Source organism: Sturnira hondurensis, unplaced genomic scaffold, assembly GCF_014824575.4.
Source record: "Sturnira hondurensis isolate 20B ecotype Veracruz unplaced genomic scaffold, ASM1482457v3 Scaffold0006413, whole genome shotgun sequence".
Lineage (NCBI taxonomy): Eukaryota > Metazoa > Chordata > Mammalia > Chiroptera > Phyllostomidae > Sturnira > Sturnira hondurensis.
In genome coordinates this window covers 40363883-40390001 of record NW_028079044.1, presented here as the reverse complement: position 1 = coordinate 40390001, position 26119 = coordinate 40363883, and the positions used below count along the sequence as shown (strand labels likewise).

The window sequence follows — 26119 nt, the reverse complement described above, 5'->3', positions numbered from 1 at the left end:
ACAGGTCCTGTTATATTTATACCTAGATAGTTTATATTTTAGGTGCTATTATGAATTAAACTTCCATTTAATTTTTGAACTTACATTGCCTGTACATTACAAATTTGTGGAATTTTTCTCACTTCTCCCCCCACTTTAGTTGGTTCTTAAGATTTCTAGCTAAAGAATCATCATATGACAATATTGAATGAGGATTTTCTTTGGACAAGCCAAGATTGTCAAATTCATGTTTGTGCAACTCTAGTTACAGGTGTAGATTTTATGGCTGCGAGAGATTTTAAAAGTCTCTGTTCCAATCCCACATGGTCAGACTGTTCTCAGAAGGTTTAGGCTCAACTTTCCTTATGAAAAGCTATGCCTGTTAACATAGGGAAAGGCACTCTCGTTTCTCAGTACATGTATTGAGGTTCTCTTCTCCCGACATCACTGGTATCACAGAGACACTAACCCACACAGATTCGTAGTCGTAATTGTAAAAGGCAATAAAACCAACAGCCAACACTTGTCACACTTTCTGTCTGTCTGACCACCTGCTAAGTGTCCTGCACGGATTGTTTCATTTGATTTTCGTTACAACCCCGAGTGACTGTTATGAGTCCCCTCACTTCACAGATGAGGAAACTGGCACAAGGAGATTCAACAGCCTTCTGAGGGACCATGGCCAGCAGGTGATGGCATCGGGCTGCTCAGCCAGACTGTGGCTGTGTCACCGAACTGTACTGCTTCCCGTGACACGCTCCCCACCCCATGGTGACACGACCCACTTCCCAGTCCCACTGCCGTTGTCTTTTGTATCTTGCAGTCTTATCAGACTCCCCCTGGACCAACACCTCTGGATCTTGTAAGGGCCGGTGCTTTGAACTTCAAGAAGTTGGGCCTCCTGATTGTCGCTGTGACAACCTGTGTAAGAGCTACAGCAGTTGCTGCCATGACTTCGATGAGCTCTGTCTGAAGACAGGTATGCAGCTTTTGAGTCCTCTAGCCTCCGTTCGGTGGCTTACAACCCCCAGCTGTTGTACCCCCTGGTACAGACATCCTGCTTTGTCCGAACCAAACTGTAGGTTTTGGTTTCGCTTCTTGAATGATTGTCAACTGTATAATAAGTGCACCTGGTGTAACTGTTACTTCCCACAAGGCCCACCAGAAGAAGGTTCTTTGCGGCTATAGTCATGTCCTGGTTTTGGAAATACTTGTGGCCAAGCTTCTTTTTTTTTTAATCTTCATTGTTTCTTTCTTTTGCTGTCAGTTCTCACTTTCACTTCTAGGTCACATAGACTGAAGTTGTGCACATTCTCAAAGAGTTGGTTTCCTTTTTTTGGTATCTATTTGTTTTGCACAGTTTCTAGCATTTGTTTATTTTGTCATATCGTATAGTGATTATTGTTCTACCCTGATGCTGTTCCCCCTTCTCTGTGCAAGTGACAAATTGCTCTGGAATTCTATGTGGGAGCCCATGCTCAGAGTAGCACTCAAATCTCTTCCCGACTTTTCAGATATTTCTTCTAGACTAGAGCAGTCAGTAGAATATATAGACTTTTGAGTGAATGCACACCAGCTGAGGAGAAGCACCTTGGGAGACATTTGCCATTCTGCGAGCTCTGTTTGCAAAGCCCAACACTTTATGCAGAACTTTGAAGATGCCCTGCAGGCTACCCACCACGCCTCTGGGCAACATGGCATTCAGACTCTCAGAGAAAGTTGTCAGTCAACCGGGGGGCTTTGGACCACAGGGTGTAGAGACTCCTCGGCTCCATGGACAAGCTATTACTTGCTTTTGGACTTTTATGATAAGATGATTCTTTCAAAAATTCACCTCTATTATCATTGATGTCACTCTGCTCTTTCTAATGATATCATTAAAAAGAAACAGAGACGTTATTCTTCTGTACTAAGGAAATATCCCTTAATTATGTGAAAACTGACATCAACTTTTTTTCTAGTTCTGATTTGTTTGTTTCCCCCTAAATAAGGGAAGTTTTATTGGGTCATGTTTTGCACAATACATTTTCCAAACATTTGGCCCCCTTTTTGGGGGAGGTTGTTTTCCTTTGGAACTCCTCTCAGTTTCCTTAGTTATGAGTCAGCAAATTTAAATGCTGAGAACCTTGTAAACTGAATATATGGATGGAACAGATGTTCCAGCAGAGTCCTTTGGCTCTACGACATTATTTCAAGCCAGTGGTCTGTGTTTGCTTGGCACTGAGGAACTAACTAGTTGACGTTTCCACTCTACCTTGAGCACCTTGTCCCTGACACGTCGTCCCAGCCTTTGGGATTTCTGATTGCTGAGCTCCTTGCAAAGTTTAATGAATCTCTGGGCTCTGCCTTAACTTTCTTTGAATGTAGCTCATGTCTTTCTTCCCAGGTTTAATAAATATGGACAACAGTAACATTTTTAAAGTCATTTATTTCCTGTGCACAAGGATAACATATGCCAAATGTAGAAGAATCAAATGTCAAATCACAGCAAAAAGTTAAAGAAAACAGTCTTTATGATTTTACTTTGCTGATACAGGCACCCTCTGAAATAAGCACAATCAATGTTTCAGTGTAAACTCTGACTACTTTGTGTGTGTGTTTAGAATGTATGTGTGTACGTGTATTTACACATGGGAGTAATGTGAGCACACATGTGAGTAGAGCCTTGTGAAGATGTGTCTGTATTTATATATCTCTATATACATCATCCTTTGAATGCTGATATAGTATTCCACTGAACAGCTACAACCTACCTCACTGAGTCATTGATCAGCACTTATATTCCCCCTCTTTTTGCTATTATTAATGTCTCAATGAACATTATTCATGCATATTTATATTTTTGTCTATTTTTCTTAAAATGAATTCCTATAAGTTGGATTTTGGGGTCAAAATGTACATATATTTAAAAAATTAAAAATATATTACAAAATTGTACTCTCAAAGTTTATGTATTTTTCAAAGGGAACAAGAGCTTTTCACTACTGTCTTTTTAGCAACTCTCACTTAAAAAATTTATATCCCCATGTTAAAGCCTTTTTCTGGTCTGATAGGTAGCATTCTTACTATCCAATAAGGTTAAACGCTTTTTGTGTTTATTCCATTGTTTTCTTTGAAAATTATGCAATTGATTGATTCATACCTTGCTCATAGTTCACTCTGAACTCTGAGTTTTTAAAAATTTCATTCTTATCTGAAGTCAGTAGTTCCTCGATAAATCTAACTTATGAATAATGATGCTCTTTGTTAAGCAAAGTGATTTTCTTATGGAATTAGAGGAGGGATAAAAGTATGCTGGTGGGTCAAATTATCCCTGAAGTGGGGGGGGAAACCCATGGTCTCTATCAGTCAAAGAAACCAGGGCAAAATGGCTGTTTGGGATAGAAGGTCTGGATGAAGCAATGCCAAGCATTTAATCTGCTTGGGAAGAGGAGGCAGTGAAGGTAGGAGACTGGAATCAGAGTGGAATCAGGATGCACAGGTAGGTCTGAAAGAAAGGAAATGGACAGGGACAGGAAGGACAGAGGGGTGAATGTGGTGGGAGAGTGTCAAAGGGGGACACATGGTAATGGAAAACATACAATGAAGAAAATGAAAAATAGGTAAATAAATAAAAGAATGGAAACGAAACAGTAGTGGCATGATTTTCTAGAATGGCAACAGATATCTCTTTACCTGCTCCTTCACCTAGTAATAGTATATCTTAGTAGAATATTCGTAAGGAACAGCATTGCTTTCTAAAATCGTTGCCTTCCACTTATGATATAGTTTAAGAGCTAATGACTTGAAGTGTCCTGCAGCTCAGAGAAGGCTTTCTTCACCATTCTACCTCAAGTAGCAGCCCCACCCCACCCCGTCGCTCTCTGCCCATGGCGTCCTGTTCTTTCCACAGCTGCATTCAGCACAAGCCAACCTCATCTTGTTTCCTTACTTCCTTGCTTATAGTCTGTTGATCCCAATGGGAACAGAAGCTCCAGGAAGGCAGGCTTGTGTTCTTCCTGTTCTTCACAACGTCCCCAGCATCTGGACCATGGAAAACATAATAGAAGGATTTATTGAATAAATGAATTCACTATAAAGTTTCTCAGCGTGACAGTCCTGAATTTAAAGGGTCATACTTTATTTTCATGGTAATCTTCAATTAGATGCAATAAATGTTCATGGAATACCGAGCACGTGCTAGGTACGGTCTCGGGCACTGGAGATAGAAGGGTGAATAGGGCATGTTTTCCCACCTTGGAACAGAGTCTCATGGGCAAAAAAGGCAGAGGAAAAAAAATGCTCTTTAAAAAAAAATATTACTTTTCTGTCCTCTTGGGAGAGTGGGGCTGTGAGCTCTCAGTGGAGTCTGCTCAGACAGAAATCCATATTGTCCACGGGCGTCTTCGAACGTGGGGACTCTGACTTCAGCGTAGGTAGGGCCCCATTTGGTCAATGATTGAAACTATGAATGTTTCTAACATCCATTTAAAAATCTTTTTATCTGTTCAGGACTTTAACCTCCAGGTGCATCTTATAGTAGGTCGAGGCCATTTAGTTGCACAATCATTTATTTTTAAATCAAGCCGACTTAAGTGAAGCAAAGCTACTTTGGAGAGTGAAAGAGCGAGCTATAGTGACCAAGCCTACAGTGGTAAATGCCCTGATCACGAACCTCAGATACCATGCATTTCATTGGGTCTTTGAGGGCAGTTCACCGTCAGTAAGAGTTCCATTTTTCCCGAAGGAGCGCCATTGTGTTTGGCTTTGTACTCTGACTTAAAAATTAGGCATTCATTCTATTTGTAAGTCCTCCAAATATCGTCTGGGCTTCAGGCCAACCCTCATTTCCACAAGCAGATTAAACGATGTGGGATTTTCGGCTCTTTTTGTTGGCAACCTTCGTAAGCCATCGTGGCCTCTTTCATTTGGTTTGTGCGAAGCAGTGAAAGTGTTTTCTTGTGCCGACTTCAGCTGGCGGCTGGGAGTGTACGAAGGACAGATGCGGAGAAGTCAGAAATGAAGACAATGCATGTCACTGCTCAGAGGACTGCTTGGCCAGGGGAGACTGCTGCACCAACTACCAAGTGGTTTGCAAAGGTACCTGTTTCCCTGGAGTGTCTTGAGCTGTAAGAGAACAGAAACTGGAGATGCTCCAAGACATCCTACATATTGGGGATATAACCCTGTGGATAAGGGGTTGGGAGGAGGCAGCGAGATGTGCCTTTAGATTTCTCATGCTTCTTTCTTAGTTTTGCTTCCCTGAATGTCCCTGACCTGAAATAACTAGAGAACACCCCCAAATTCTATACTGAGACAGAGCCACTGGAAGGAAGAGATTTCTTAAGTGCCTGTCTTGGTCTCAGGTCTGGTTTCCTAGAAGCAGAACCTGAGAGAGGAATTCCATACCTGGAATGTACTGAGGGGATACTTGGTGAGGAAACTGTGTAAGAGAGTGAGGGAAGAGTTGGTGAGGAAGAGAAGTGAGCAAGAATGCAGTCTTCAAGTAGTTTTGGCTTGGGCTGCCCTACTGCAGGCTCTGGGAAGTAAATCCAAGTCCCTTCCCTTGAGGCCAGGGGTCCTGACTGCTGTAAGCTGAAGAACTAGCAGCAGCTTGAGGATGGAGCACCAATGGCTCTTGTCCTACCCACCCCAAAGCCATACGTGTGTGCACACTGACTTTGGATGCTTGATTGTAGAACATGATGGTTTAAAAAAAAAGAATGTGATGGGTTTATTCTGATAATAAATACTAGTCAGTGGGCTACCAAAAATGTAAAAGATGCAGATTCTGTCTTCAAAGGAGTTTCAGTCACCATGGTGGTACCTATTTATAAATGTTAATGGGAAGAATCTTTATGAAAAGTTTGCCAATCACTTTTTAGTGTCTAACTGAAGTCCTTCTTCCTAGCTGTGGCATAGAACATTGAAGAAGAGCTTCCGTGGAGCGTAGAGAATATAGTCAATAGCATTGTAATAACTCTGGGTGTCATGAGACAGGCACTAGACTTCCTGGGATAGTCACTTCATAGATTATGTAAATGTCTAATCACTGGGTTGCACACCCGAAGCTAATATGGTATAGTATGCCAACTGCAATTGAAAATTTTAAAATTAAAAAAATAAAAGTTAAACAAAAGGTTTTAGGGAAAAAGCGTATCATTTCTAAACCATGCATAGTGTTCGGCTTTGGCAAGAGGGTGTTCCATTACTCTTAAGTTTGGAAAATTTCCCCTATCCAACCAATCGTAGTCACTGTGGATAACGCATAACTTTGATTGAGAATATGTTTCCTCTTCCCTTTTATTTCCCTGTGCAGTAACTGTACCAAGAGGCCACAAAGGCTGTTGGATGAGAAAATAAAGAAAAGGTCCTAGTTGTCCTTGACCATTAAGTCATTAAACATTGGATTATTTTTTGGTTTAAAATTCTACTTTCAGGACTTTTGTGAGGCCCACGTGTGCCCCCTGGGTTATTACATGCGGGGTAAAGCTTCCCATTTTCAGGACCATTTCTGTTGACAAGGGAGGTTTCCAATGCTATCTACACAAGAGCAATTTCATTCAAGTCTTGGCCACAGATGTGACTTATATTTAAGACTCATGATTTTTGTATGTTTTACAACAATTTAAGGTTTTGTATTTTGCCATGTATAATACACATCCATGTTTTTGGCCCAAACTTTCAGGAAAAAAATTCTCCCATTTTCATTTTTTAATTCAATTTTTTATTTATTTCTATTTAGAAACAAAACTGATGATCATGTTCTAGGGTATTATTTTACATACAAATATCATTATTGCTTCCTAGAGTTATATTTTTAATGCATAAGCATAAATTAAAGAACTAAAAACATTTATATAGATATGGATAATTTTTATTTCCTCTAAGGGGAGCCACAGTTTTGATATGAGTTCTTTCTCTTCTCTGTTCTCCATGGGGTAACTTAGGAGAGAGAGGGTTATGCTCTGAGATCTTGGTGGAAGATAAAAGTGAAATATAGCATTTTTTCCCTTTATTTTAATTGTCGACACTGTTCCAGATGGCTCTATTGAGATAGCACGGTTTGTATTCCTGAATTCCAGGGCTGTACACAGATACACTGGCAAATCACCTATGGCATCTTCCAGTCATCACCCCTGTGCATTCTCTGCCCTGTTGCCCAGTCTAAGGGAGGTTGTGCCGTACTTCCTATGGCTTTGAGATGTTTGGTGGTGGAGAGAAGAATGTTCCCTCTAATGGCCAAACAGTTTATTTCTGGAGGGAAACAAACATAGTGTTTTATTCACTGACGCTGCTGGTGTTTTTATTTAGAAACCATTTAGACTTCGAAGGTTTCCATAAACTTCACTTGGGGTTATTAAATCTTGGCTTTCTCATTGTGTACGAGTGTACTTTAGGAAGCCAAACCAGACACGAGGCTGTATTTCAGTTTCTTTATAGATGCTGTCTCATAATACACGTGTCAACCAGGACACAGATCCTGGAATGGTGCTTGTCAAGCCTCTGGATGGCATTTTTCATTTGATTCACCAATAAATTCACCCATTTCTCTTATAGGAGAGTCACATTGGGTGGATGATGACTGTGAGGAAATCAAGACAGCAGAATGCCCTGCAGGGTAAGTGTATTTCATGAAGAATATAAAAATGTACTTGATCAATTGATAAAATATCACAGGATAGAGAGGGATAAACAGTTAAAAAGAATATCCAACTGAAGTCCTCTTACACAGGCAAGCTCATGTCCACCTTAGCTGAAGATTTCACAAAGTGAATCTAAATATCACTTAAGAAGGAAAGAAACCTTTTCTCGTTTTCTCCCCACTGAAGGGAGGCTTTTGCCTTTTTGGGGGGTGGGCTGGGCTGAGGGAAAGATGCTGGAACTTTTCAGAAATATCATCCAAGATGGTAACTCCTACCAGATGCTGCAGAAACTTGACAACCCGCTGAAGTGAAGGGATACCCCGCAGCTCGGGTGTGACCAGCATAAGGCGCGTATGATGCCTTTCAGGAGACTGTTGAAAATTCATGGCCCCTTAAAAAGCCGGGCAGGAAATACATCTTCAACAAATGTGTTTTCACAAATGCATTTGTTCGAGGGTATGTTTTGTTTTAAGCTTAGCTTGGGGCACGAAATCCAAGTATTTAGATATTGTCTTGATTTTGATCTCCTTTTTAACGTTCATGGGCTGCCTGAACTCCCCTGGGCTCTTAGATTGGGAGGGCAGGCGTTTCTGACCGTCTAAAATGTAGTCAGTTCTGTTTGAGGAACAACCATTCTAAGTGACACAAGCCTTGTTAAATAATGGCAATGATAATAATGAACTCTTACAGATCATTGTTCTAAATGCTTTCTATTTAAAATATGCCTTGCTCTTTATGTGACTTCAAAGAAACTCAAGCCTATCCTTGCCGAATTATCATTAAGCTATTAGCAACAGTTTTGTACACAGGCTAGTATTCTCAAGTCTGATTAAACAACTATATGTTTAGAATATAACAAAGGGCCTATCGAATCAGATCCTGCCCTAGGTAGACGGCTAGTCTAGTCCTGTATTAATTAACTTTTTAGAGGTTTCCAATAATGTAATTATTTTTTGCAATGATTATATAATTAAGCCTAAATTAATTTTTACTAGAGCTTAGTTCTAGTGACAGGAATGCTGCTGTCTCAATTTCATATTCATTCACTCCTGTGCTAAATATTAACGTAGCCCTCCCACGGGTCCAGAAAATAGAAAGACGAGTGAGACACAAACTGTGTTGAAATTGGTGAAGGAGATAAACATGTTAACAGAACAGTACACTCTGATAGAACATATGTAAATGATAAATGAGGGGTGAACGAATAATCTTAAAGAAATTTAGGAGTGTGGACAACTGATATTACAGAAGGGGAAAACTTAAGCTGGGTTTTAAAAAACGAGTAGATGTTTTCCAGGTAGCAAGTGAGAGAAAACATAGTCTCAGCAGAGGTAAGTTTTTTGCATAGTAAAAAGCCTTGTTCGCCGTGTGAGAGGCAGCCGTGGAGGGAGTGCATTAGGGGGAGTAATCCCCTGCCCTGGCTGCTTTATGACTTTGGTCACTTAGCTCTGAACTTCAGGCACCACAAGTGGTACATGGCTGGGAGCCCAGGCTTGTACCGATCTCTTCACTTGAGGTTTCATCTTGGAAATCCTTGGTCCCAGTTATTGAGAATGACTTGGCATCATGGAGACTCTGTGGCGATGATTTTTCTAAAGCTTTAATGTGGTACTGTTTAAGGTTCGTTCGCCCTCCATTAATCATCTTCTCCGTGGATGGCTTCCGTGCCTCATACATGAAGAAGGGCAGCAAGGTCATGCCTAACATCGAAAAACTCAGTAAGTCGCTTCCACACTGTGTTCTCTCATCTGTCATCCGTGGTCGGCAAAGTGAGTGCTCAGCTGGGGGCTGGGAGACCTGTGGACGCGCCGCTTGAAATGCATTTTATTATTTGCAGTATGAAAGTGAAGGCTAATGAATGCCTGTGAGAGTTTATAAAGTGGGTTCTCTGCACGGAGTGATTTCTGTTGGTTCTCCCGTCCCGATCTTGTCTCCAGGGTCTTGCGGTACTCACTCTCCTTACATGAGGCCCGTGTACCCGACGAAGACTTTCCCCAACTTGTACACCTTGGCCACTGTGAGTATTCTTTTCAAATGGTAGAGACCAGAGGGCTGATTGCGTGTTCCTTAGTGTCCAGAGAAAACCTTTCTGTGTCCCGTCCTCTCTGCCTCGGCTGTTCTTGGAAAACACCTTTTGCGGCCTTGTCAGTGCCCAGTGTCACGGCAGCTTTAAGACTGAAGCTGGTTTTGCAGGACCATTCCGTCTAAACACACACATTAAACCTCCCTCAGACACCACAGGAGCTGTTGTGCGTTTTCTGAGTTTTCAAGTAAAAATACGGACTTCAGAGCTGCTGTGTGTTCATTTTCAGATACTTCCAATTCCACCTTGCTTTCTTCTTTAAAAACACGCTTAATTTATTGAATTATTATTATTTTTTGGTTTAGGGTTAGAAATAAAACTGCAAAAAATGTATTAAAAAAGGGAGTTTTTTTTTGGCGGCACATAAATACATTTCAGTTAAAGGTTAGTTTGTTTTAATAAAAATTGTTGTCATTATATTAAATTGCAACCATTCAAAAGACCCAAGTATTAATCTCTTAATAATAATGTCAGGTTTCTTAGTTGGTTTACAATCAGTGCATAGACAATATTTATGTTTGCTTAGACACATATATAACATATAAATTTGGAATTAATTATTGCTATAAAGCCTATGATAAGAAAATTGATGATGTGTAGGAATTATTGTGTTGCTATTTTAGTGATCCATTTCCTTGTACACTCAAAGGGGCTGTATCCAGAATCACATGGAATTGTTGGCAATTCAATGTACGACCCTGTCTTTGATGCCACTTTCCATCTTCGAGGGCGAGAGAAGTTCAATCACAGGTGGTGGGGAGGCCAGCCGGTAAGTTCCGCACTTTCGCGTGTGCCTCTGTGCACGGAAACATTTCACCCCAATGGGTTACCTGCAAAATGCTGTTTGTGATTGTTTCATCATTGGTGATGTTTCTTTCTTTTGTTATTTGTGTATGTATGTATGTATGTATGTTATTTGTGTATGCATGTATGTATGCATGTTATTTGTGTATGTATGTGTATGTATGTTATTTGTTATTTGTGTATGTATGTATGTTATTTTTGTATGTATGTTTGGGTGTGTGTGTGCACAGTATCCAAGGTGAGATAAAAGTCAGTTTATAGTTGTGAGTATGCAAAACAGTTTATTCTTGAATTATTTGTTAATTATTGTGTTATTTTCCAGACAAACAACTGTAAACCTACTCTGCCCTGCCTGTATGTGTATATGTGTGTAGATGATATGTATACGTATTCCTATATATGCATATATACTGTGTTAATATATGTATGCATGTGCATCTATAATGTATATTTCATGTGTTTATGTCTGCGTGTGTATATATGTGTGCATGTTTATGTGACATTGTGATTATAAAAATGTGAGATGATAAGTATCTTCTTCATTAGGGTGACGATGGTAGAAATAGTGACCTGGGGATGAGTTTCAGAAACATTTTGAAGAAGGAAGAGCTGGATCTTATTGATTTACTAGATTTGGGGGTACAATGAAACAAGAAGTGAATGACTATATTCACTGCATGCCTGAGACCCAAAATTTTGGCCGAGGTGACATGTGAACAGAAATAGGGAAACTTGATGAAAAAAGGGAACTCAGTGAAACCTACAGTAAACCCACTCTTTTGTTTAACCCAATTTTTAAAAAAGTTTTGGAATTTCCATATAGTAGGTGAAATTCAGCCTTGGCTAGTGTGGCTCAGTGGATTGAACACAGGCCTGTAAGCCAAAGAGTTGCCTGTTGGATTCCCAGTCAGGACACATGCCTGCGTTGCAGGCCAGGTTTCCAGTGGGGGGCACAGGAGGGGCAACCACATCAATGTTTCTCTCTCTTTCTCCCTCTTTTCCCTCTCTCTAAAAATAAATAAATAAAATAATTATTAAAAAATAGCTGAAATTCTACCTTGATTCTAGACCAACAAATTAATACTTTGAAAGAAATCATTTTGCTTACTTCAGATTAAATGCCTGGGCAGAAAGTAAAAAAGGGTGTAGGTGGCTTTCTGCGTACTATTTTTCCAGTGACTGTGTGTGTGGTTAGGCAACTTGCTTTGGTCAGATGCAAGCAAAGCAGCAACCTAAAGCCGTGACTGGTGAATGTGTGGAACTGAGCTAAGTGTACATGACTGTGCGCAAGGGGATTAGAGTCCCCACAGGAGCACATCCCAGCCCACACAATCGATCGGAAACCCATGGGAGAAGGATGGCAAAGGTTCCATCTCCTCTGCTGTGATCAGGGCTGCGGCTCCCCGGGGCCCTGGTTGGGAAGGAGGGCTGGGAGGCCTCCGGGCAACCGCCATGAGAGGCGACAGCATCTGCATACGTCCATGTGTCTACCGCCCCCACATGATCTCATGCCTGGAGATGTTTGCCACAATCTATGGGCAGAATGGAGAATGTAAAGTAAGAAAAAAATGACCTCTTCTCTGAGAAAAGGCCATTTGTGAAAAAATATTTATATCGCATAATAAATCAGTGTACAAGGTTAAATATGGACTTTTCATTTAAAAAAATAAACACTCACAAGGAAGACTTCTTGTGAGTCTGTGGAAGTGTTTCTTTATAGGAGAGGTTCTGATTCCGCCCTCCTTATTTGGGTCGGACTCCCAGGAGTCTGTGATGACCCGGGTTGGGACAAAGTGAAATGTGTTTACGGGGTGGATTTCACAAACAAAGTTTATGCGAGAGCATCAGTTTCTGTGTAAATAAAATGATTGAAATTGAAACCCCACCAAGCTCTTGCTTGTTGGTCTTTTCTATTAATTTTGTCATGGAAGCCGGCTTGCCTGGAACCACAGAGGATATGGAGATAAATAGCAATTTTATCAAATTGGATCGCCTGACCCCAAATGTTGACATTAGGTTTCCTCTGGGTTGGCATGACTCAGAAGATGAGTCCACACGTTCATTACCTTCGGCAGAAACAGAGCTGAGGGAACACTATTAACTTGCCCTATGAAGCGAGGTCTCTGTTTCGACTGTTTGCCTGTTTCCTTATTAACTCTCAAAGTTGACACATTTGACCAAGTTTAGTACTTTCCTAGTGCTGACCAAGATTTGTGGTGAAACTGATTTGTGTTTCTGTCTATCTTCTTGAATAAGATGCCAGACTAAGGATTCCAAGGAATATAGTACTATGATTTAAAGACATGCTTTACTGAAATTTGGCATATAGGAAAAGCATGTAGTCAGACACTATAAGAAACTACAGTATAAGGGTGGAAGAAACTACAAGTAATATGAGAGAAGTTGAGCATGAATAAATATTCTTAAACATTTATATCATCTTCTCAGAGGGTTGTACATTCTACAGAATCATCAGTGACAAAATAATTGGAGTAAAAAAATTATAAAACTATAATAAAAATATGTATAAAAAGTAAAAATCTTAGGTAATTAAATTAAACTCAGATTACTTTTTCTGAGTGATTAAATCGTGAAAGACATTTGGTTAAATAGTAATATAAGGGTCAGATTAAATGGCAAATAAGAACCACTCATATCCTAGTTTAAAATCTAAAAGATGGGATCAAACATTTGTTCAGTGTCCATATGAAAATTTGAATCTCACCATTAGGCTTTCCAAAATAATTTCTATAATTTAATTTATTTTTTTTAACCCTGATATAGCCAGTTCAGCAAAGTTGACTCTGCTTCGAATTTGTCAGTCTTTAAAATGTACTATTAAAAGTTGTCATTCACTTTGTGACCTTACATTTCTCATACATGTTTTAATGGAATCCCTTTTGTTGTTATTGTTTTAAAGTATGTTTAATCCTCTTAATGGAGTTTTTTAAGTGTATTTGTTTCTTTGAAAATTCTCTCTAGTGTAACTTTGCAATTTCTCATACTAACAGTATCTCAGGGGCAATTCCCTGTTCTGTTTAAATCTGGGCTCAGCAAAGGGGAGAATGAATGAGGCCGCAAGAGGCCCACTATGTGAGGGGACCTGAGAAAGCAGTCCCACACTGTCCCCACGCCCCAGATGCAAGTCTCCCGGAGCCCGAATTTCCGGAGGAAGGCATTTCTAAGAGGAGTGGTTACATTCTCATCACTTTTCAAGTTGCCAGGCCTACTGTTGCTTTCTGCCAGTAGTGTGTGATGCACTGAGTGGATCCCAAGGAAGATGGCATGTTCTAGAAAGAGACAGCAAAGAGAAGAATGGCATTAGAACAGGAGTGAACTTCCAGGCCAAAGGGAGCGGCTGGATGGAAAGTGCAAGTTCCATAGCATACCGCCTTCTATTTCATTGTCCCCACAGTGGGAGGCTTTGCTTTCTTCTCAGGAAAACTGTATCTTTTCTTTACTCTGTTGTTTCTTTTCCATATACTGCTCGAAATCTGTATTTCCTTCTCTTTTGATTGTATCTTAACATGCTCAGGATGGACTCTGCTCACCTGATCCCTTTCCTACACCCTTATTTATCTTCCAATTTTTGGTCGAAATACCAACCCCCAGGAGGCCCTCACTAAGCTCCTTCAGCCCTGGCTAAGCTCAGAGACCCTCCTTTGGGTTTTCATATTACTTCTGTCATAAATTGGACCATATCCTTTTGAAATTATTCACATGCCTGCTTTCGACCGTGGGCCCTGTGAGGGTAGGACCTGGATTTATGTATTTCATTAGTCTTGGGACCTACCCCACAGCTTGACACATGGAGGTGTGTCTCTACTGTGTTTGGGCTGACTGTGTTCTGCACCCCCATGTGCGGCTCGTTTGCCTGTATTGCCTTCCTGTACTTCCTTCCTGTACTTCGTCAATTCTCCTTCTTTGGCCCTAACCTCGTGGAAAGAGCCACCCTGGTCCACAGTCTCTTCTACTGGATCATCTGACAACCCTCACATCCTTAGTTTGTTCTGACCCTTGAATCTCAGTAGTTGATTTCCTTCTGCGCATACTATCGCCCCACCCCTCCCTCCGGTTTCCCAGAATTCCGTTTGTCCTGCCTCCATGCTTTTTAATGCATGGGAATCGTTTCTCTGCAAAGAGCTGCTAAAAAGACTGTGACTGAGATTCATGGTTTTGAAAAATGGTTTTTGCTTATTTTCTTTTTCAAAACTTCTGTCCTTCTCGTGAAGCTACATCCTTCACTTAATTTGAGAAAGCGTTTGATTTCACATTTAAATCTTTCTGGTTGCAAGGGAAAAACTTTTTTTTTAATTATCATTTTTTATTCCTGATAACATATCAAAAAGGTACAATATTATTCCCATGTATCTCCTTTTTAAACTAGAGCATCCAGGACATAGATGTTGGAAAACTCTGTTTTCAACATTCGATGTTGAAAACTTGACCTAGAGATCAAGCAGGAAAATGGATAAAACTTGGGGCTTAAAGTTGGGTGTGTCTAAACCTAGTGTCTTCTCATCTCATCTTTGTTTAGCTGTGTTTTACCAGTCTCTGAAGAAACTACATTCACATTCAGAGAATCATGATCCCGTTTCTCTGAATTAGCAAGGAACTAGGGATTTGTCTTTCTTTCTCTCTCTCTCTCTCTTTTTTTTTTTAGCTCAGAGGCTCTTTTTTCACTTTTCTTCTTTTGGACCCACGATTTAGTGTCTTCCCTCCCCCTCACCCCATAATTACTAGATTGAACTTCTGAAATAGAATAAACACATATGACATGCAAAGGAGGCTTTATAGCTGCTTATGATCTGATTTAACTTACGAACTTTACGCCTCAGTCTAGTACCGTTTGCTAAACGAGACAGGTGAGCTTCATTACTGCTAGAATTCTCTGGTTCAAGATTTTTAAATGTCTGTGTGTGTTCCATTTCAAGTACGCCCTCTTATTTGTTCTATCTGTTCTCTGTTTGCACTTTTCTGACCACGCTCCCATTTTCTTTCAGAAAGTATGGTCAGCATGATCTACCAAGAAGCAGGGAGAAATGATTTGCTTCTTTTTTTTTTTTTTGGAGAAGAAATAAAAACTTTAAACGTTTAAATTGTCTTCATAGTTTACATTGGTTACAGTTAAAGGTACAGTGGGTTACCTTTTTTTCTGATTACAAAAATTGGGGGACTACAGGGACGTGTGAAAAACAAACGATCCTGGTTTTGCCATTGGGATGCTTTCACACATCCGCTTCTGTCTTCTCTCCCAGGGCTGCCTCCTCCCACCGCCACCGAGGCCACTTCTGGGGATCTCTTCTCTCCAGTGTTTCTGACCTAAGAGTTATTTATAGGGCTTCCTGTTGCCCGGATAATGGTGACATCAGCATGTGTTCCACGATACTATACAACGTTTCAAAATGCGGGGTCATCATTTTTGACAAAATTGCTTTAAAAAAAAAATCCATTGAANCAAGCAGGAAAATGGATAAAACTTGGGGCTTAAAGTTGGGTGTGTCTAAACCTAGTGTCTTCTCATCTCATCTTTGTTTAGCTGTGTTTTACCAGTCTCTGAAGAAACTACATTCACATTCAGAGAATCATGATCCCGTTTCTCTGAATTAGCAAGGAACTAGGGATTTGTCTTTCTTTCTCTCTCTCTCTCTCTTTTTTTTTTTAGCTCAGAGGCTCTTTTTTCACTTTTCTTCTTTTGGACCCACGATTTAGTGTCTTCCCTCCCCCTCACCCCATAATTACTAGATTGAACTTCTGAAATAGAATAAACACATATGACATGCAAAGGAGCTTTTATAGCTGCTTATGATCTGATTTAACTTACGAACTTTAGGCCTCAGTCTAGTACCTTTTGCTAAACGAGACAGGTGAGCTTCATTACTGCTAGAATTCTCTGGTTCGAGATTTTTAAATGTGTGTGTGTGTTCCATTTAAAGTACGCCCTCTTATTTGTTCTATCTGTTCTCTGTTTGCACTTTTCTGACCACGCTCCCATTTTCTTTCAGAAAGTATGGTCAGCATGATCTACCAAGAAGCAGGGAGAAATGATTTGCTTCTTTTTTTTTTTTTTTTTGGAGAAGAAATAAAAACTTTAAACGTTTAAATTGTCTTCATAGTTTACATTGGTTACAGTTAAAGGTACAGTTGGTTACCTTTTTTTCTGATTACAAAAATTTGGGGACTACAGGGACGTGTAAAAAACAAACGATCCTGGTTTTGCCATTGATGCTTTCACACATCCGCTTCTGTCTTCTCTCCCAGGGCTGCCTCCTCCCACCGCCACCGAGGCCGCTTCTGGGGATCTCTTCTCTCCAGTGTTTCTGACCTAAAAGTTATTTATAGGGCTTCCTGTTGCCCGGATAATGGCGACATCAGCATGTGTGCCACGATACTATACAACGTTTCAAAATGCGGGGTCGTCATTTTTGACAAAATTGCTTAAAAAAAATTTCATTGAAAATCCCAGGTTGATCTTGTCTTTCATGCCGGCCAAATATCACCTAGTACAGCTTTCTTGAAAATAGAAAACCATTCAATTTTCAAGGAAGTTGGTTGGATACGAACACTCTAGGCTGTGTCCCTGGAGTTAAAGTGAGTATGGAAACAGATCACTGAACAGGAGACATTGGTCTCTCCGGGATCTGGTCCGGTTTTCGAGGCATCTGTGGGGTGTCCACCACCTGGTTTGACTGCATCTTCTTGCTCGTGGAGGCGTGAAGGAGTGGAGCTCCATTTGCTAGTTGGAACATGAATGAATGAAACTCCAGGACACGTTTTGAATCCTGTTTAGGCTGGGGCACCTGGGCCTGGCAGAGTTTGTACATACAGTGGAATATACCAAACCCTGGACCAAACCCTGGAATGCTGCTTGGAGCAATGTGAGATCCTTATCTCTCGGATGCATCCCAATGGGACCCCAGTTCTCCCAGGCTGATGCTATATCCAGGACCTAACAGGGTACACAGGTTCTCTTGCCTTATCCCTCATTTGCCAGCTGCAATAGCTGCAATTTTGGGGGAGCTGGGGATTTTAGGTCCCCACCAAGGAGCTGGGAATCTTTTCAGCGCTCTCCCAGGCCAGGCATCTTAGACCCTTCTGAGCCCATGGCCAAGGTCCTCCATGCTTCACGCCTCCTGATGACCCCTTTGATTGCAAAAACCAAATGTTTTCCCTAGAGTCAGTGAGTCCCTCTCAGAGTCTGGATGCAAAGAAACCAGGAAAGGGAGTGGCCGCGATTCCTAGACCATTTTTGCTTTGGTCTATAGCAAACAAGCCACACTTCTTCCCGTTGGCTTCCTGAAGTGAATGGTTTTCTTCTTCCAGACTTGTGTTTGATGGGACACTGGCCATCTGAAGTTGTTTTTAATGTTCCTAGAATAACTCGATTGCATTTATTTCCATCATTGCATAATAGTTAAGACTAAAGTTGATCCAGTGTTTACCAAATGCTAAGACACTCTTTTAAGGACTTTAAGTGTATTAACTCCTCAAAGCTTAGAACAATCCTATGTGTGAGGTAATATTATCTCTATTTTTAAAGGAGACTGAAGCACAGGGAGCTTAAGGAACTTGCTGGAGGGCTATGTGGCTGGTGAATGGCAGAGACAGGGCTTAGAATCCAGCTACCTAGGTGTAGAGCTCAGGCTCCTAACTGCCCTTATCTGCTGCCTCTCAACAGCATGGGGTGGGAAGAATATTTTAAAAGCCTTAATGAAATGCTTGGTTCACCTAACTTACTCCAGGAACTCATTTTTAAAATTCCACTTACTAACAGGCTAAGTAGAAGATACAAGGGAAAATCCAGAATAAAAAAAAAACAAACCCTTTTTTCCTTTTCACTCACATTAAACTCCTAGTTTAAAACAAAATAATGCAAAGCTAGGTTCCAAGTTCCCCACATCTGTGTACCAAACTGGGATTCTGCTCTGTAGGCTTTCAACGGTAAAGAACACATATGGTCTACCCTTGGGTCCTTTGATGATTAGAATTCCTCCATATACGTGTGACGTTCAAAACAATGATCCGATAATAAAGGTACAGAAGAGACTTTTGAGATGAAATAAGAGTTAAAAATGCCACTGGAATCATAGCAGAGCTTTTGAAAGCCTTTGCAGTGAACATATCAAATAACATTTATGGAAATAATGATTCTGATTTCCAGATGTGAGAGAATCATGGTCGCAGATAATGTGAAATTTATGGTGTGGTGTGGGTAAGGTGTAAGATAATGGATATAATATATGTTAAATCTATTTTTCTCCTTTGACCAAAACTCAGAACATGTTCTAAACCTCTTATATTCCTCATTAGCTATGGATTACGGCCACCAAGCAAGGGGTGAAAGCTGGGACATTCTTCTGGTCTGTGTAAGTTACCTTTATTTTGTCAATGTTTGTAAAATTACAATTATGATTCGGTTTATGAAACACTGATTTGATTTGATTTTATGCCAGTTAAGTTAAATGTACAAGAACCTGAACTTCTGAATATTTTCTGATTTAAAATGACCTTCCAGTTATTTTTCCAGAAGTCCTCTTTCCAGTCCCCCTTCTACACCCTCCTTCCACCCTCTCTTCTTCTTCTATCTCTCTTTTATGACATTTTTTCTTAATAGAATATAAGGAAGATTTTTCTTTTTCTTCTATTCACTCTTTAGATTTTTCAGTCCCCTTTTATAGGTTTCTGGTAACTTGTCACTCAGGGAATGTGTATTTCTTAGACTACTTATTGCTGTAGTTTGTATTGTCATTTTCTATAGATATATCATAACACACTGTATTTATTTTGGTTCACAACTTCAGCAATCTAGTGTGCTCTCAGGCTGATGTAGTGGTTTAGAGATTGGCCATTCCAGACAGGAGACAAGGGGAAGCCTCTGTTTCCACCCCCTTTCCCACTGAACCTCAGGGTTTCCCTAATTAGAAAAATGGTACCACTTCTCTCCCCCACAGAGGTGATGGGGAGATTAGTAATTCATGTGTGTAAGGCAGAAGAAACTGAACCAACACAAGGGTCAACATGTTGATTATTTTTAAGGTCTGTAGTGAAAAGAAGGAACCTGTTTCAACTTTCATGGGGATTTTGTTCTCACTGAGATGTTCTTTCTGTCTTTTTATTTTTTTTAAACCACCTAAAGCTGTTTCTGTGTTTGCCTCGTATTCCTTAACAAAAATCTGACTATGCCATAATAGTAGTGTGCTGGCAACCATCACTGTTTTAAATTCACCCAGAATGGTGCTGCCTCTATTCTCCAAATCCAGGAATAAAAGTAGCCTTTTCAGATTTGAATGGCGAAGTTGAAATTGGGTTGGGTGACTTGAAGCTGAGACAGAGTATCCCTTTAAAAGTCATTTCTCCCTTTTTTAAAAAAGAGGTTTTCTGAGTTGAGCAAAATCCACGTGGGCATGTCGAACACAACACTGCTTTGCCTCGTGTAAGTGGCGCATTGATTTACCAATTTAGTCTTGTGCATTACACTTTTTTTTTTTGCACCTTGACAGTCCCAGATACTTACAGAAGTGATTTCTTCTGTTGGACAAGGTATTTGCCTGGCAAAATGGAGAAGAGCCAACAACATAATTAATACTCAGACCCACCCTTACCCCCCCGAAACTGCTGCGAAGCTTCATTGAAAAGACCCAGTGTTCTGGTTCTGAATGGCGGTTTTCTCCACCCAGGCCAAACCACTTGTAGGTGGCTTCCGAGTCCCCCCGTGATGTCTGTAGTTGTGCTGCTCTTCTCAGGCCATTCTTGTGTCTCCCCAGCTTGGAAGTGACTAGGATCCATCTTTTTCTTTCTTTTTAAAACCTCTTTTTATAACTTAATGAAAACGGTCCTACTCCCAGTTGGTTAATGGAATATTTGTCAAGGAAATCTACGCATAGTACATTTGGGCAAATTTCAAATTTAACAGCACATTTAAGCCATAGACTTGGAAGGCCATCTTTTAACATGGCTCTGTACTGCAACCTAGAATTATCTTTGCTTTTTGAGTGACAGTATTTCATTTCAAATCCTCCTTGGCTGATGCTCCATTACATGGTTTTTTAGTGTTAATTCATGCCCAAGGGCAATATTCCTTTTACATATGAGTGTTTAGGTTGATTCTAACCACAGCTCTGCCACTTAATAGATTGTGGACTTGGGTCAGGTGATTTAATCTCTTCGCAAATCAATTTCCTCCTTTTTCAACGGCAATAGTAGTATCTTCATCGTACGGTGTTGTGAAGGTAGGAGTTAACTTATTTAAAGTGCTTAGTAGGATACTTATGACATAGAAAACAACCAGTAAATGCTATTTTTTAAATTCACATCACTTCTCACCACATTGACCAGATAATGGGTACGCACATCCAAAGGTAATCTGTTTTCCTTTATCACTAAATACTTAACCTAGTTCTTCGTTTTCCATTCTTCCTCTTTTGTCTGACCATGTCTAAAGTACAAGGTCTCATGACATATTCTGTATCAATCGGTGATGGTCAAGAAAACAGCGTGAGCCCCATTTTTCCTTTCTGTGTGGACATCTGTTCTTCCTTTGTCATATTTATTTGTGGTGGCTCTGAACTGCATGTGAAACACGAATGAGTCAGGGCCATGTCTTGTTTGTTCTGTGGATGTTTCATAAAAATAATCTAGAACTCCTAGGAAATTTAAAGACCACTTTGCCCAATACCTTCTTTTTGAGACTGGAACCCTAAGGCTTAGAGAGATAAAATGACACGCCCAAGGTCACACTTAGGCTGAATAGATAGATACTCAGACCTCCAATGTCATCATCGTCTTATGCTCTTACCCACTCCTCCCACCCCCCACTCCCCGCCTGCACATGCACACACTCAGCCCCTGCCCAAAAAGGAGAATGAATTACTTATCTTTCCAGGCAGAGAAGGGTGACTCCTCTGTAATAGGAGTATCTTGTATCTTTATTTATATTCCCACAGATGCCTTGAACATAATAAGCTTTTAATAAATATTTCATGAATAAGTGTATCATCTCTTGGGACCTCTGAATTTAGTACTTAATAATAAAAGGTAATATTTTTCTAAACTCTTTCCATGTGCCAGGCACTATTCTCAGTGCTTTATACATAGGATGCTTTTTAATTTTGACAACTATCTTATAAGATAGGGAATATTATTACCATCATTTCATAGAGGCACAGAAAGGTTAGGTAACTAGCCAGAGTCTCATCATCAGCACGTGTGGAGTCAGGCTTTAAACCCAGACATTCTGGCCTCAGAGCTGATGTTTTTGTTCCTTGCCCTGGAGTGGTCAAGTCCCATTCAACGAAGGTGTTAAAGGGTGAGAGCATTCTGAACTTGACACAAATTCTGACAGCTTGTATTTTTCCATTAGTGTCAAGTGAGTTGATCAGAATCCATCTGTGTGACTTAACGCCAACTACATAAAATAAAGCAGCTTCTAGGTAGGTAGTGAAGTAAGATAAAATGACAAGGCATTCACTTTTTTTAAAGTTAGGCAAGAATTCAAAATATGTAATTATTTTGTTCAGATACAGGGGATTTCTAAGGCTGAAGAATTAAATATCTTAACCGATTAACCTGACTTCGCAATGCCCATTTCTAACTCAACTATAGGATATATTAAACAAGGTCACATTTATTCAATAGCATTGGGATCTGTTTAAATTAGGACCTATTTTGTGATAAACATGCTTTTCTGGGTTGGTGGGATAGTTTTAGGCAGAGGGAGACCCAGAGGAGTGGCACAGGCCTGATTTATCTGAGAAGACTGGAGCCGGTGGTGATAGGAGGGGGAGGCAGCTGGACTAGATGCCCTGCCAACTTCTGCCTTCCACCCCAGCTCCGAAACATTGTCTTTCTCTTCGCTCTCTCTTGCTCACATCCATAAAGAGTAAATGTTTAAATGGCTCACCCAGCATTCCATGATAAACTTTTAATGGTTTCTAAGAGCAGTTTCAGGTTTACAGCAAAATTGATCATTAGGTACAGAGATTTCCCATAACCCCTCTGCCCCACCCCGACACACACCTGCATGGCCTCTCCCACTATCAACGGCCTTAACCAGAGCAGTACCTTTGCTACAAGTGATGAATCTACATTGACACAGCATTACCACCCAGAGATAGTCATTTACACGAGGGTTCACCTGGGCCACAGTGTTTTTTACTAACCACAGGTAAACTTGGGCTTTAGTGTGAATTCATCCTAAACATGCTCTAATGCCCAGTGTTGGATGGAGGAGCAGAAAAGCATGCTGCGCTCCTTGTTAGGAAAGAATAAGCAAATTTTCCTATAGGTAAAGACATCACTCAGCTTGTGAGCATCTTCATGAAACTCAGCCAAGGATATAGGGCTATCATGTTAGCCAAGCACTCTCAAAGTGAGTGCCAGATTCAGGCTAATTATATTTCAACAGCAGAATGAGACTTAAACACATAAATCATTGTGGATGAAGATTATACCCTTTTTGTCAGTCTCATAATTATATGTGCTCATTCCTGATAGATTTTTATAGAGCTAGAAGAGGATCTTAAGAATGCTTTTCTAAACCCCTTATTTATAGAGGAGGAGCTTAAAGTTTCAGATTATATCATGTTTCTAAAGGCATATATCTGCTTAGAGATGGAATGATAACTAATTCTGAACATCAATGAAAATAAGAATTTTTTTTAGCACTTACAATGGGCTAGAAACTGTGCATGCCCTTTGCTTTTCTTCTTATTTGATCTTCACAGTGAACCAGTGCAGTGTGTTTTGTTATTATCTTTATTTTACCGATCAGTAAACTGAGGCCAAAAGAGGCCAGAGGCCTAGAAGTCAAGAAAGGTCACACCACCGCCGAGAGGCAGATTGGGGATATAAATCCTGGTCTTTCTAGGGCCACAGCTAACAGTTTTACCCACCAAACAGGAACGATTCTGAGCCCAGGGTCCTTTCTGCCTGCAGTCGTTTCTGATCAGCAAGGCAGGTTCCTCATCTGACTGTGAATCAGCGTTTCCGGTCTCTTCTGTGGTTGAGCAATGTAATATGTTGCAAATGGAAATCGAAGTTCAAACACTGATTTGAACAAGGCCCTTCCACGACAATGAAGTGAAAACAGATGGTGGTAAATAGAGAGCGCGTAGCCTGGGTGCAAGGGCAAGTGCTCATCAGGCCGGAGTTTCTGGAGGCGAAACCTCTCACCGCGCTCCTCCTGCTAGTACCCTACCGACTCCCGTCATGCTTTGCTTGTTTCACCTGCAGGGTCATCCCTCACGAGCGGAGAATATTAACCATTCTGCAGTGGCTCTCCCTGCCAGACAATGAAAGGTATTTGTCTCCCCCCCACGCCCCGACTCTTCCTCTTCTTTCTTCAGTGTATTTTAATTTTCGGTTAGAATTGGCCGAAAAACTAGATCGGCTGTGAAATAGAAGTGGAGCGAAAGTTCAGTGTTACTAAGTTTTGTGGTTCTTAGCCTGCAGCGTTCCCTCCCTAAGAAGGACACACTCGACGCAGGTTTGGGGGAGCATTTAATTACGTGGATTGCCACAGCTGTTAATCCTGGCCACTACTCCAGAGCTTAAGGGAGTTCCTGGCTTTGATAAATGAACCAACAACATCCCAAGGATTAGGGAAGCATTAAGAAGGCCTTTTAGCTTTAATGGAGTAGCTCTTTCAGGCTGTAGATTGTGTGGTCCATGTGAATTGTCACTGGGCTCTGTTATGTTGAGGATCAAAGACCTGAGTGTGTGTTTCAGATTTTCCTTTGTGACTTTTGATTCCTGAAGATGGTACCAGGCAGTTACTGCGGTGGGGGTGGTTGTGGAAGCAATAAAAAACAAAACAAAACAAAAAACAAAAGCGTGATGTCTTCCATGGGAAGACTGATAGCAATTGGGAGATTAACCAGATAGATATGAGAGGTTTCTTTTCTGTTCTTTCTTTTTTAATATGTAGGTATATTTGGTGTTCTTTGTTATGTGTATTTTGGGGAGACACTGAACCTACCTATTTTCCTGTAGGCCTTCGGTCTATGCCTTCTATTCCGAGCAACCTGATTTCTCTGGACACAAATATGGCCCTTTTGGCCCCGAGGTTAGTAGCTTATCATCTCTCTGAGGAGAGGCTGTGTCCCCGGGCTACGTGATTTACTGACTTCATTTCATGATCTGTGCAGAGTCTCTGGGTGTATGTATCTGAAAGGTTTATACATAGTCAAAGAATTACAAGACTAAAAATGTTTTGAAAAATCTTCAACGTACTTGTTTCTCTTGCAGGAATTTCCTTCCAGGTTGATTTGCTATTCAGGTATATTTTTAGACATAGTGCTCATGGGGCGCCATCCAGCCTAGCATGCAAGCATCGGTCAGTACGTGAAGGAAGGAGAAAGGCTGGCATTTCCCACCCCTGGGACAGGAATGAGAAGGACTCTGGAGATAAGAGCTGCACCATAAAACGCTGCAGTGGACTTCCAGCTCCTTAAAAGGATCCTGCAGTTCAGACATTGTAGGTCAGCCAAGTAGCTTTACTAGCCTGAGCAGGTACAATCCATCAACTGGGCACGTGGTATAGCCTCAGACAATTTTCTTTCATGAGTTTTGATGAATGTACCTGTGAAGCCATCAGCACAATCGAGAGTATGAACGCATCCATTGTCTCCAAAAGTAAAGCAGATTCTTCACTGAGAGAAGTACTGTTGAGTGAATCTGGTTAGCAGAGCAGCGTGCCACCCTGTATCAAACACTAAGGAATCTTAGTAGAAGGCAGCCTGTTTATAAGGTAGTAGCCAGTACAACCTCAAATTTAGAAGGGGATAGTGAGGCTTTATTACATTTTTTTTTCATCTAGAGATGGAACTCTTCCAGTGTTTCAGCATAGATCATTTTAAAATACCATAACATTTCTCATCTGAACCTTTTAGTATTTTATATATTTCCCACTACTCTTTCATTATAGGGTGGTGAGGGCTACACCAACATAATACAACTTGATTCTGGATGAAACATAATTTCAAAAACTTTGTTGATGGAAATTGCCTTCAATTCCCTTGTAAGGCATGAGAACACTGTTGTTTATAATTAAGTTTGTTGTGTTCCACATAAGGATCAGTGGGAAACATATAATGCAGATAACATTCAGTTTAAGTATCTCTAAGCAAAATATAGCAGGTTTAAGTGAAGACGGTAAATACCAAGGAGCCATAAGTATTTCTGAATGCTTTAACCTTAATTCAGTCATGCCTTTTTTTAAGCACTGGAAACTAATGGCTATTTAAAACCATTCTTAGTTTGCCTTAAATCATTGAGGTCATGTAAGTCTGATGCTGTTTTTCCTATGCCTTTGATGTTTACCCAGTGTGGCATGGTTATGAAACACAAATGATAGAATGAGATAAACATCTGCACGCACGAAACACAAATCTTATTCTTGTCAGAACAAGCCTGGCCGTTTTATCTTTTGGATGGCTTTCTCTGAGATTAAAGTGAACAAAAGGAACCACACTTTAGTAAAATGCTGAAAAAAAAAACCCCCAAGAAACAAATCCTCTAAGCAGTTCCATGTGCCCTATTTAACGGTTTGACTTTGCATAGATAATGTTCCCTAAAAAACCCTGTGGCAGAGGCAAAAGAGGGACTTTGGGGACAGCTTGGTATAACCATG

General features: G+C 40.6%; 1 protein-coding gene across 4 annotated transcripts in view; it reads left to right on the top strand.

Annotated features, from left to right (window-relative positions):
• The window catches only part of ENPP2 (ectonucleotide pyrophosphatase/phosphodiesterase 2), a 99354-nt gene that overhangs the window by 33904 nt on the left and 39331 nt on the right, over nucleotides 1-26119 (top strand). For all 4 annotated transcript variants that reach the window (XM_037048443.1, XM_037048442.1, XM_037048444.1 and 1 more), the window contains exons 3-11: nucleotides 803-958; nucleotides 4933-5058; nucleotides 7519-7579; nucleotides 9225-9322; nucleotides 9542-9621; nucleotides 10337-10456; nucleotides 18802-18857; nucleotides 23722-23787; nucleotides 24481-24553. In XM_037048443.1, coding sequence (XP_036904338.1) covers nucleotides 803-958; nucleotides 4933-5058; nucleotides 7519-7579; nucleotides 9225-9322; nucleotides 9542-9621; nucleotides 10337-10456; nucleotides 18802-18857; nucleotides 23722-23787; nucleotides 24481-24553 — 836 coding nt within the window. The remainder of the gene's footprint in view (nucleotides 1-802; nucleotides 959-4932; nucleotides 5059-7518; nucleotides 7580-9224; nucleotides 9323-9541; nucleotides 9622-10336; nucleotides 10457-18801; nucleotides 18858-23721; nucleotides 23788-24480; nucleotides 24554-26119) is intronic.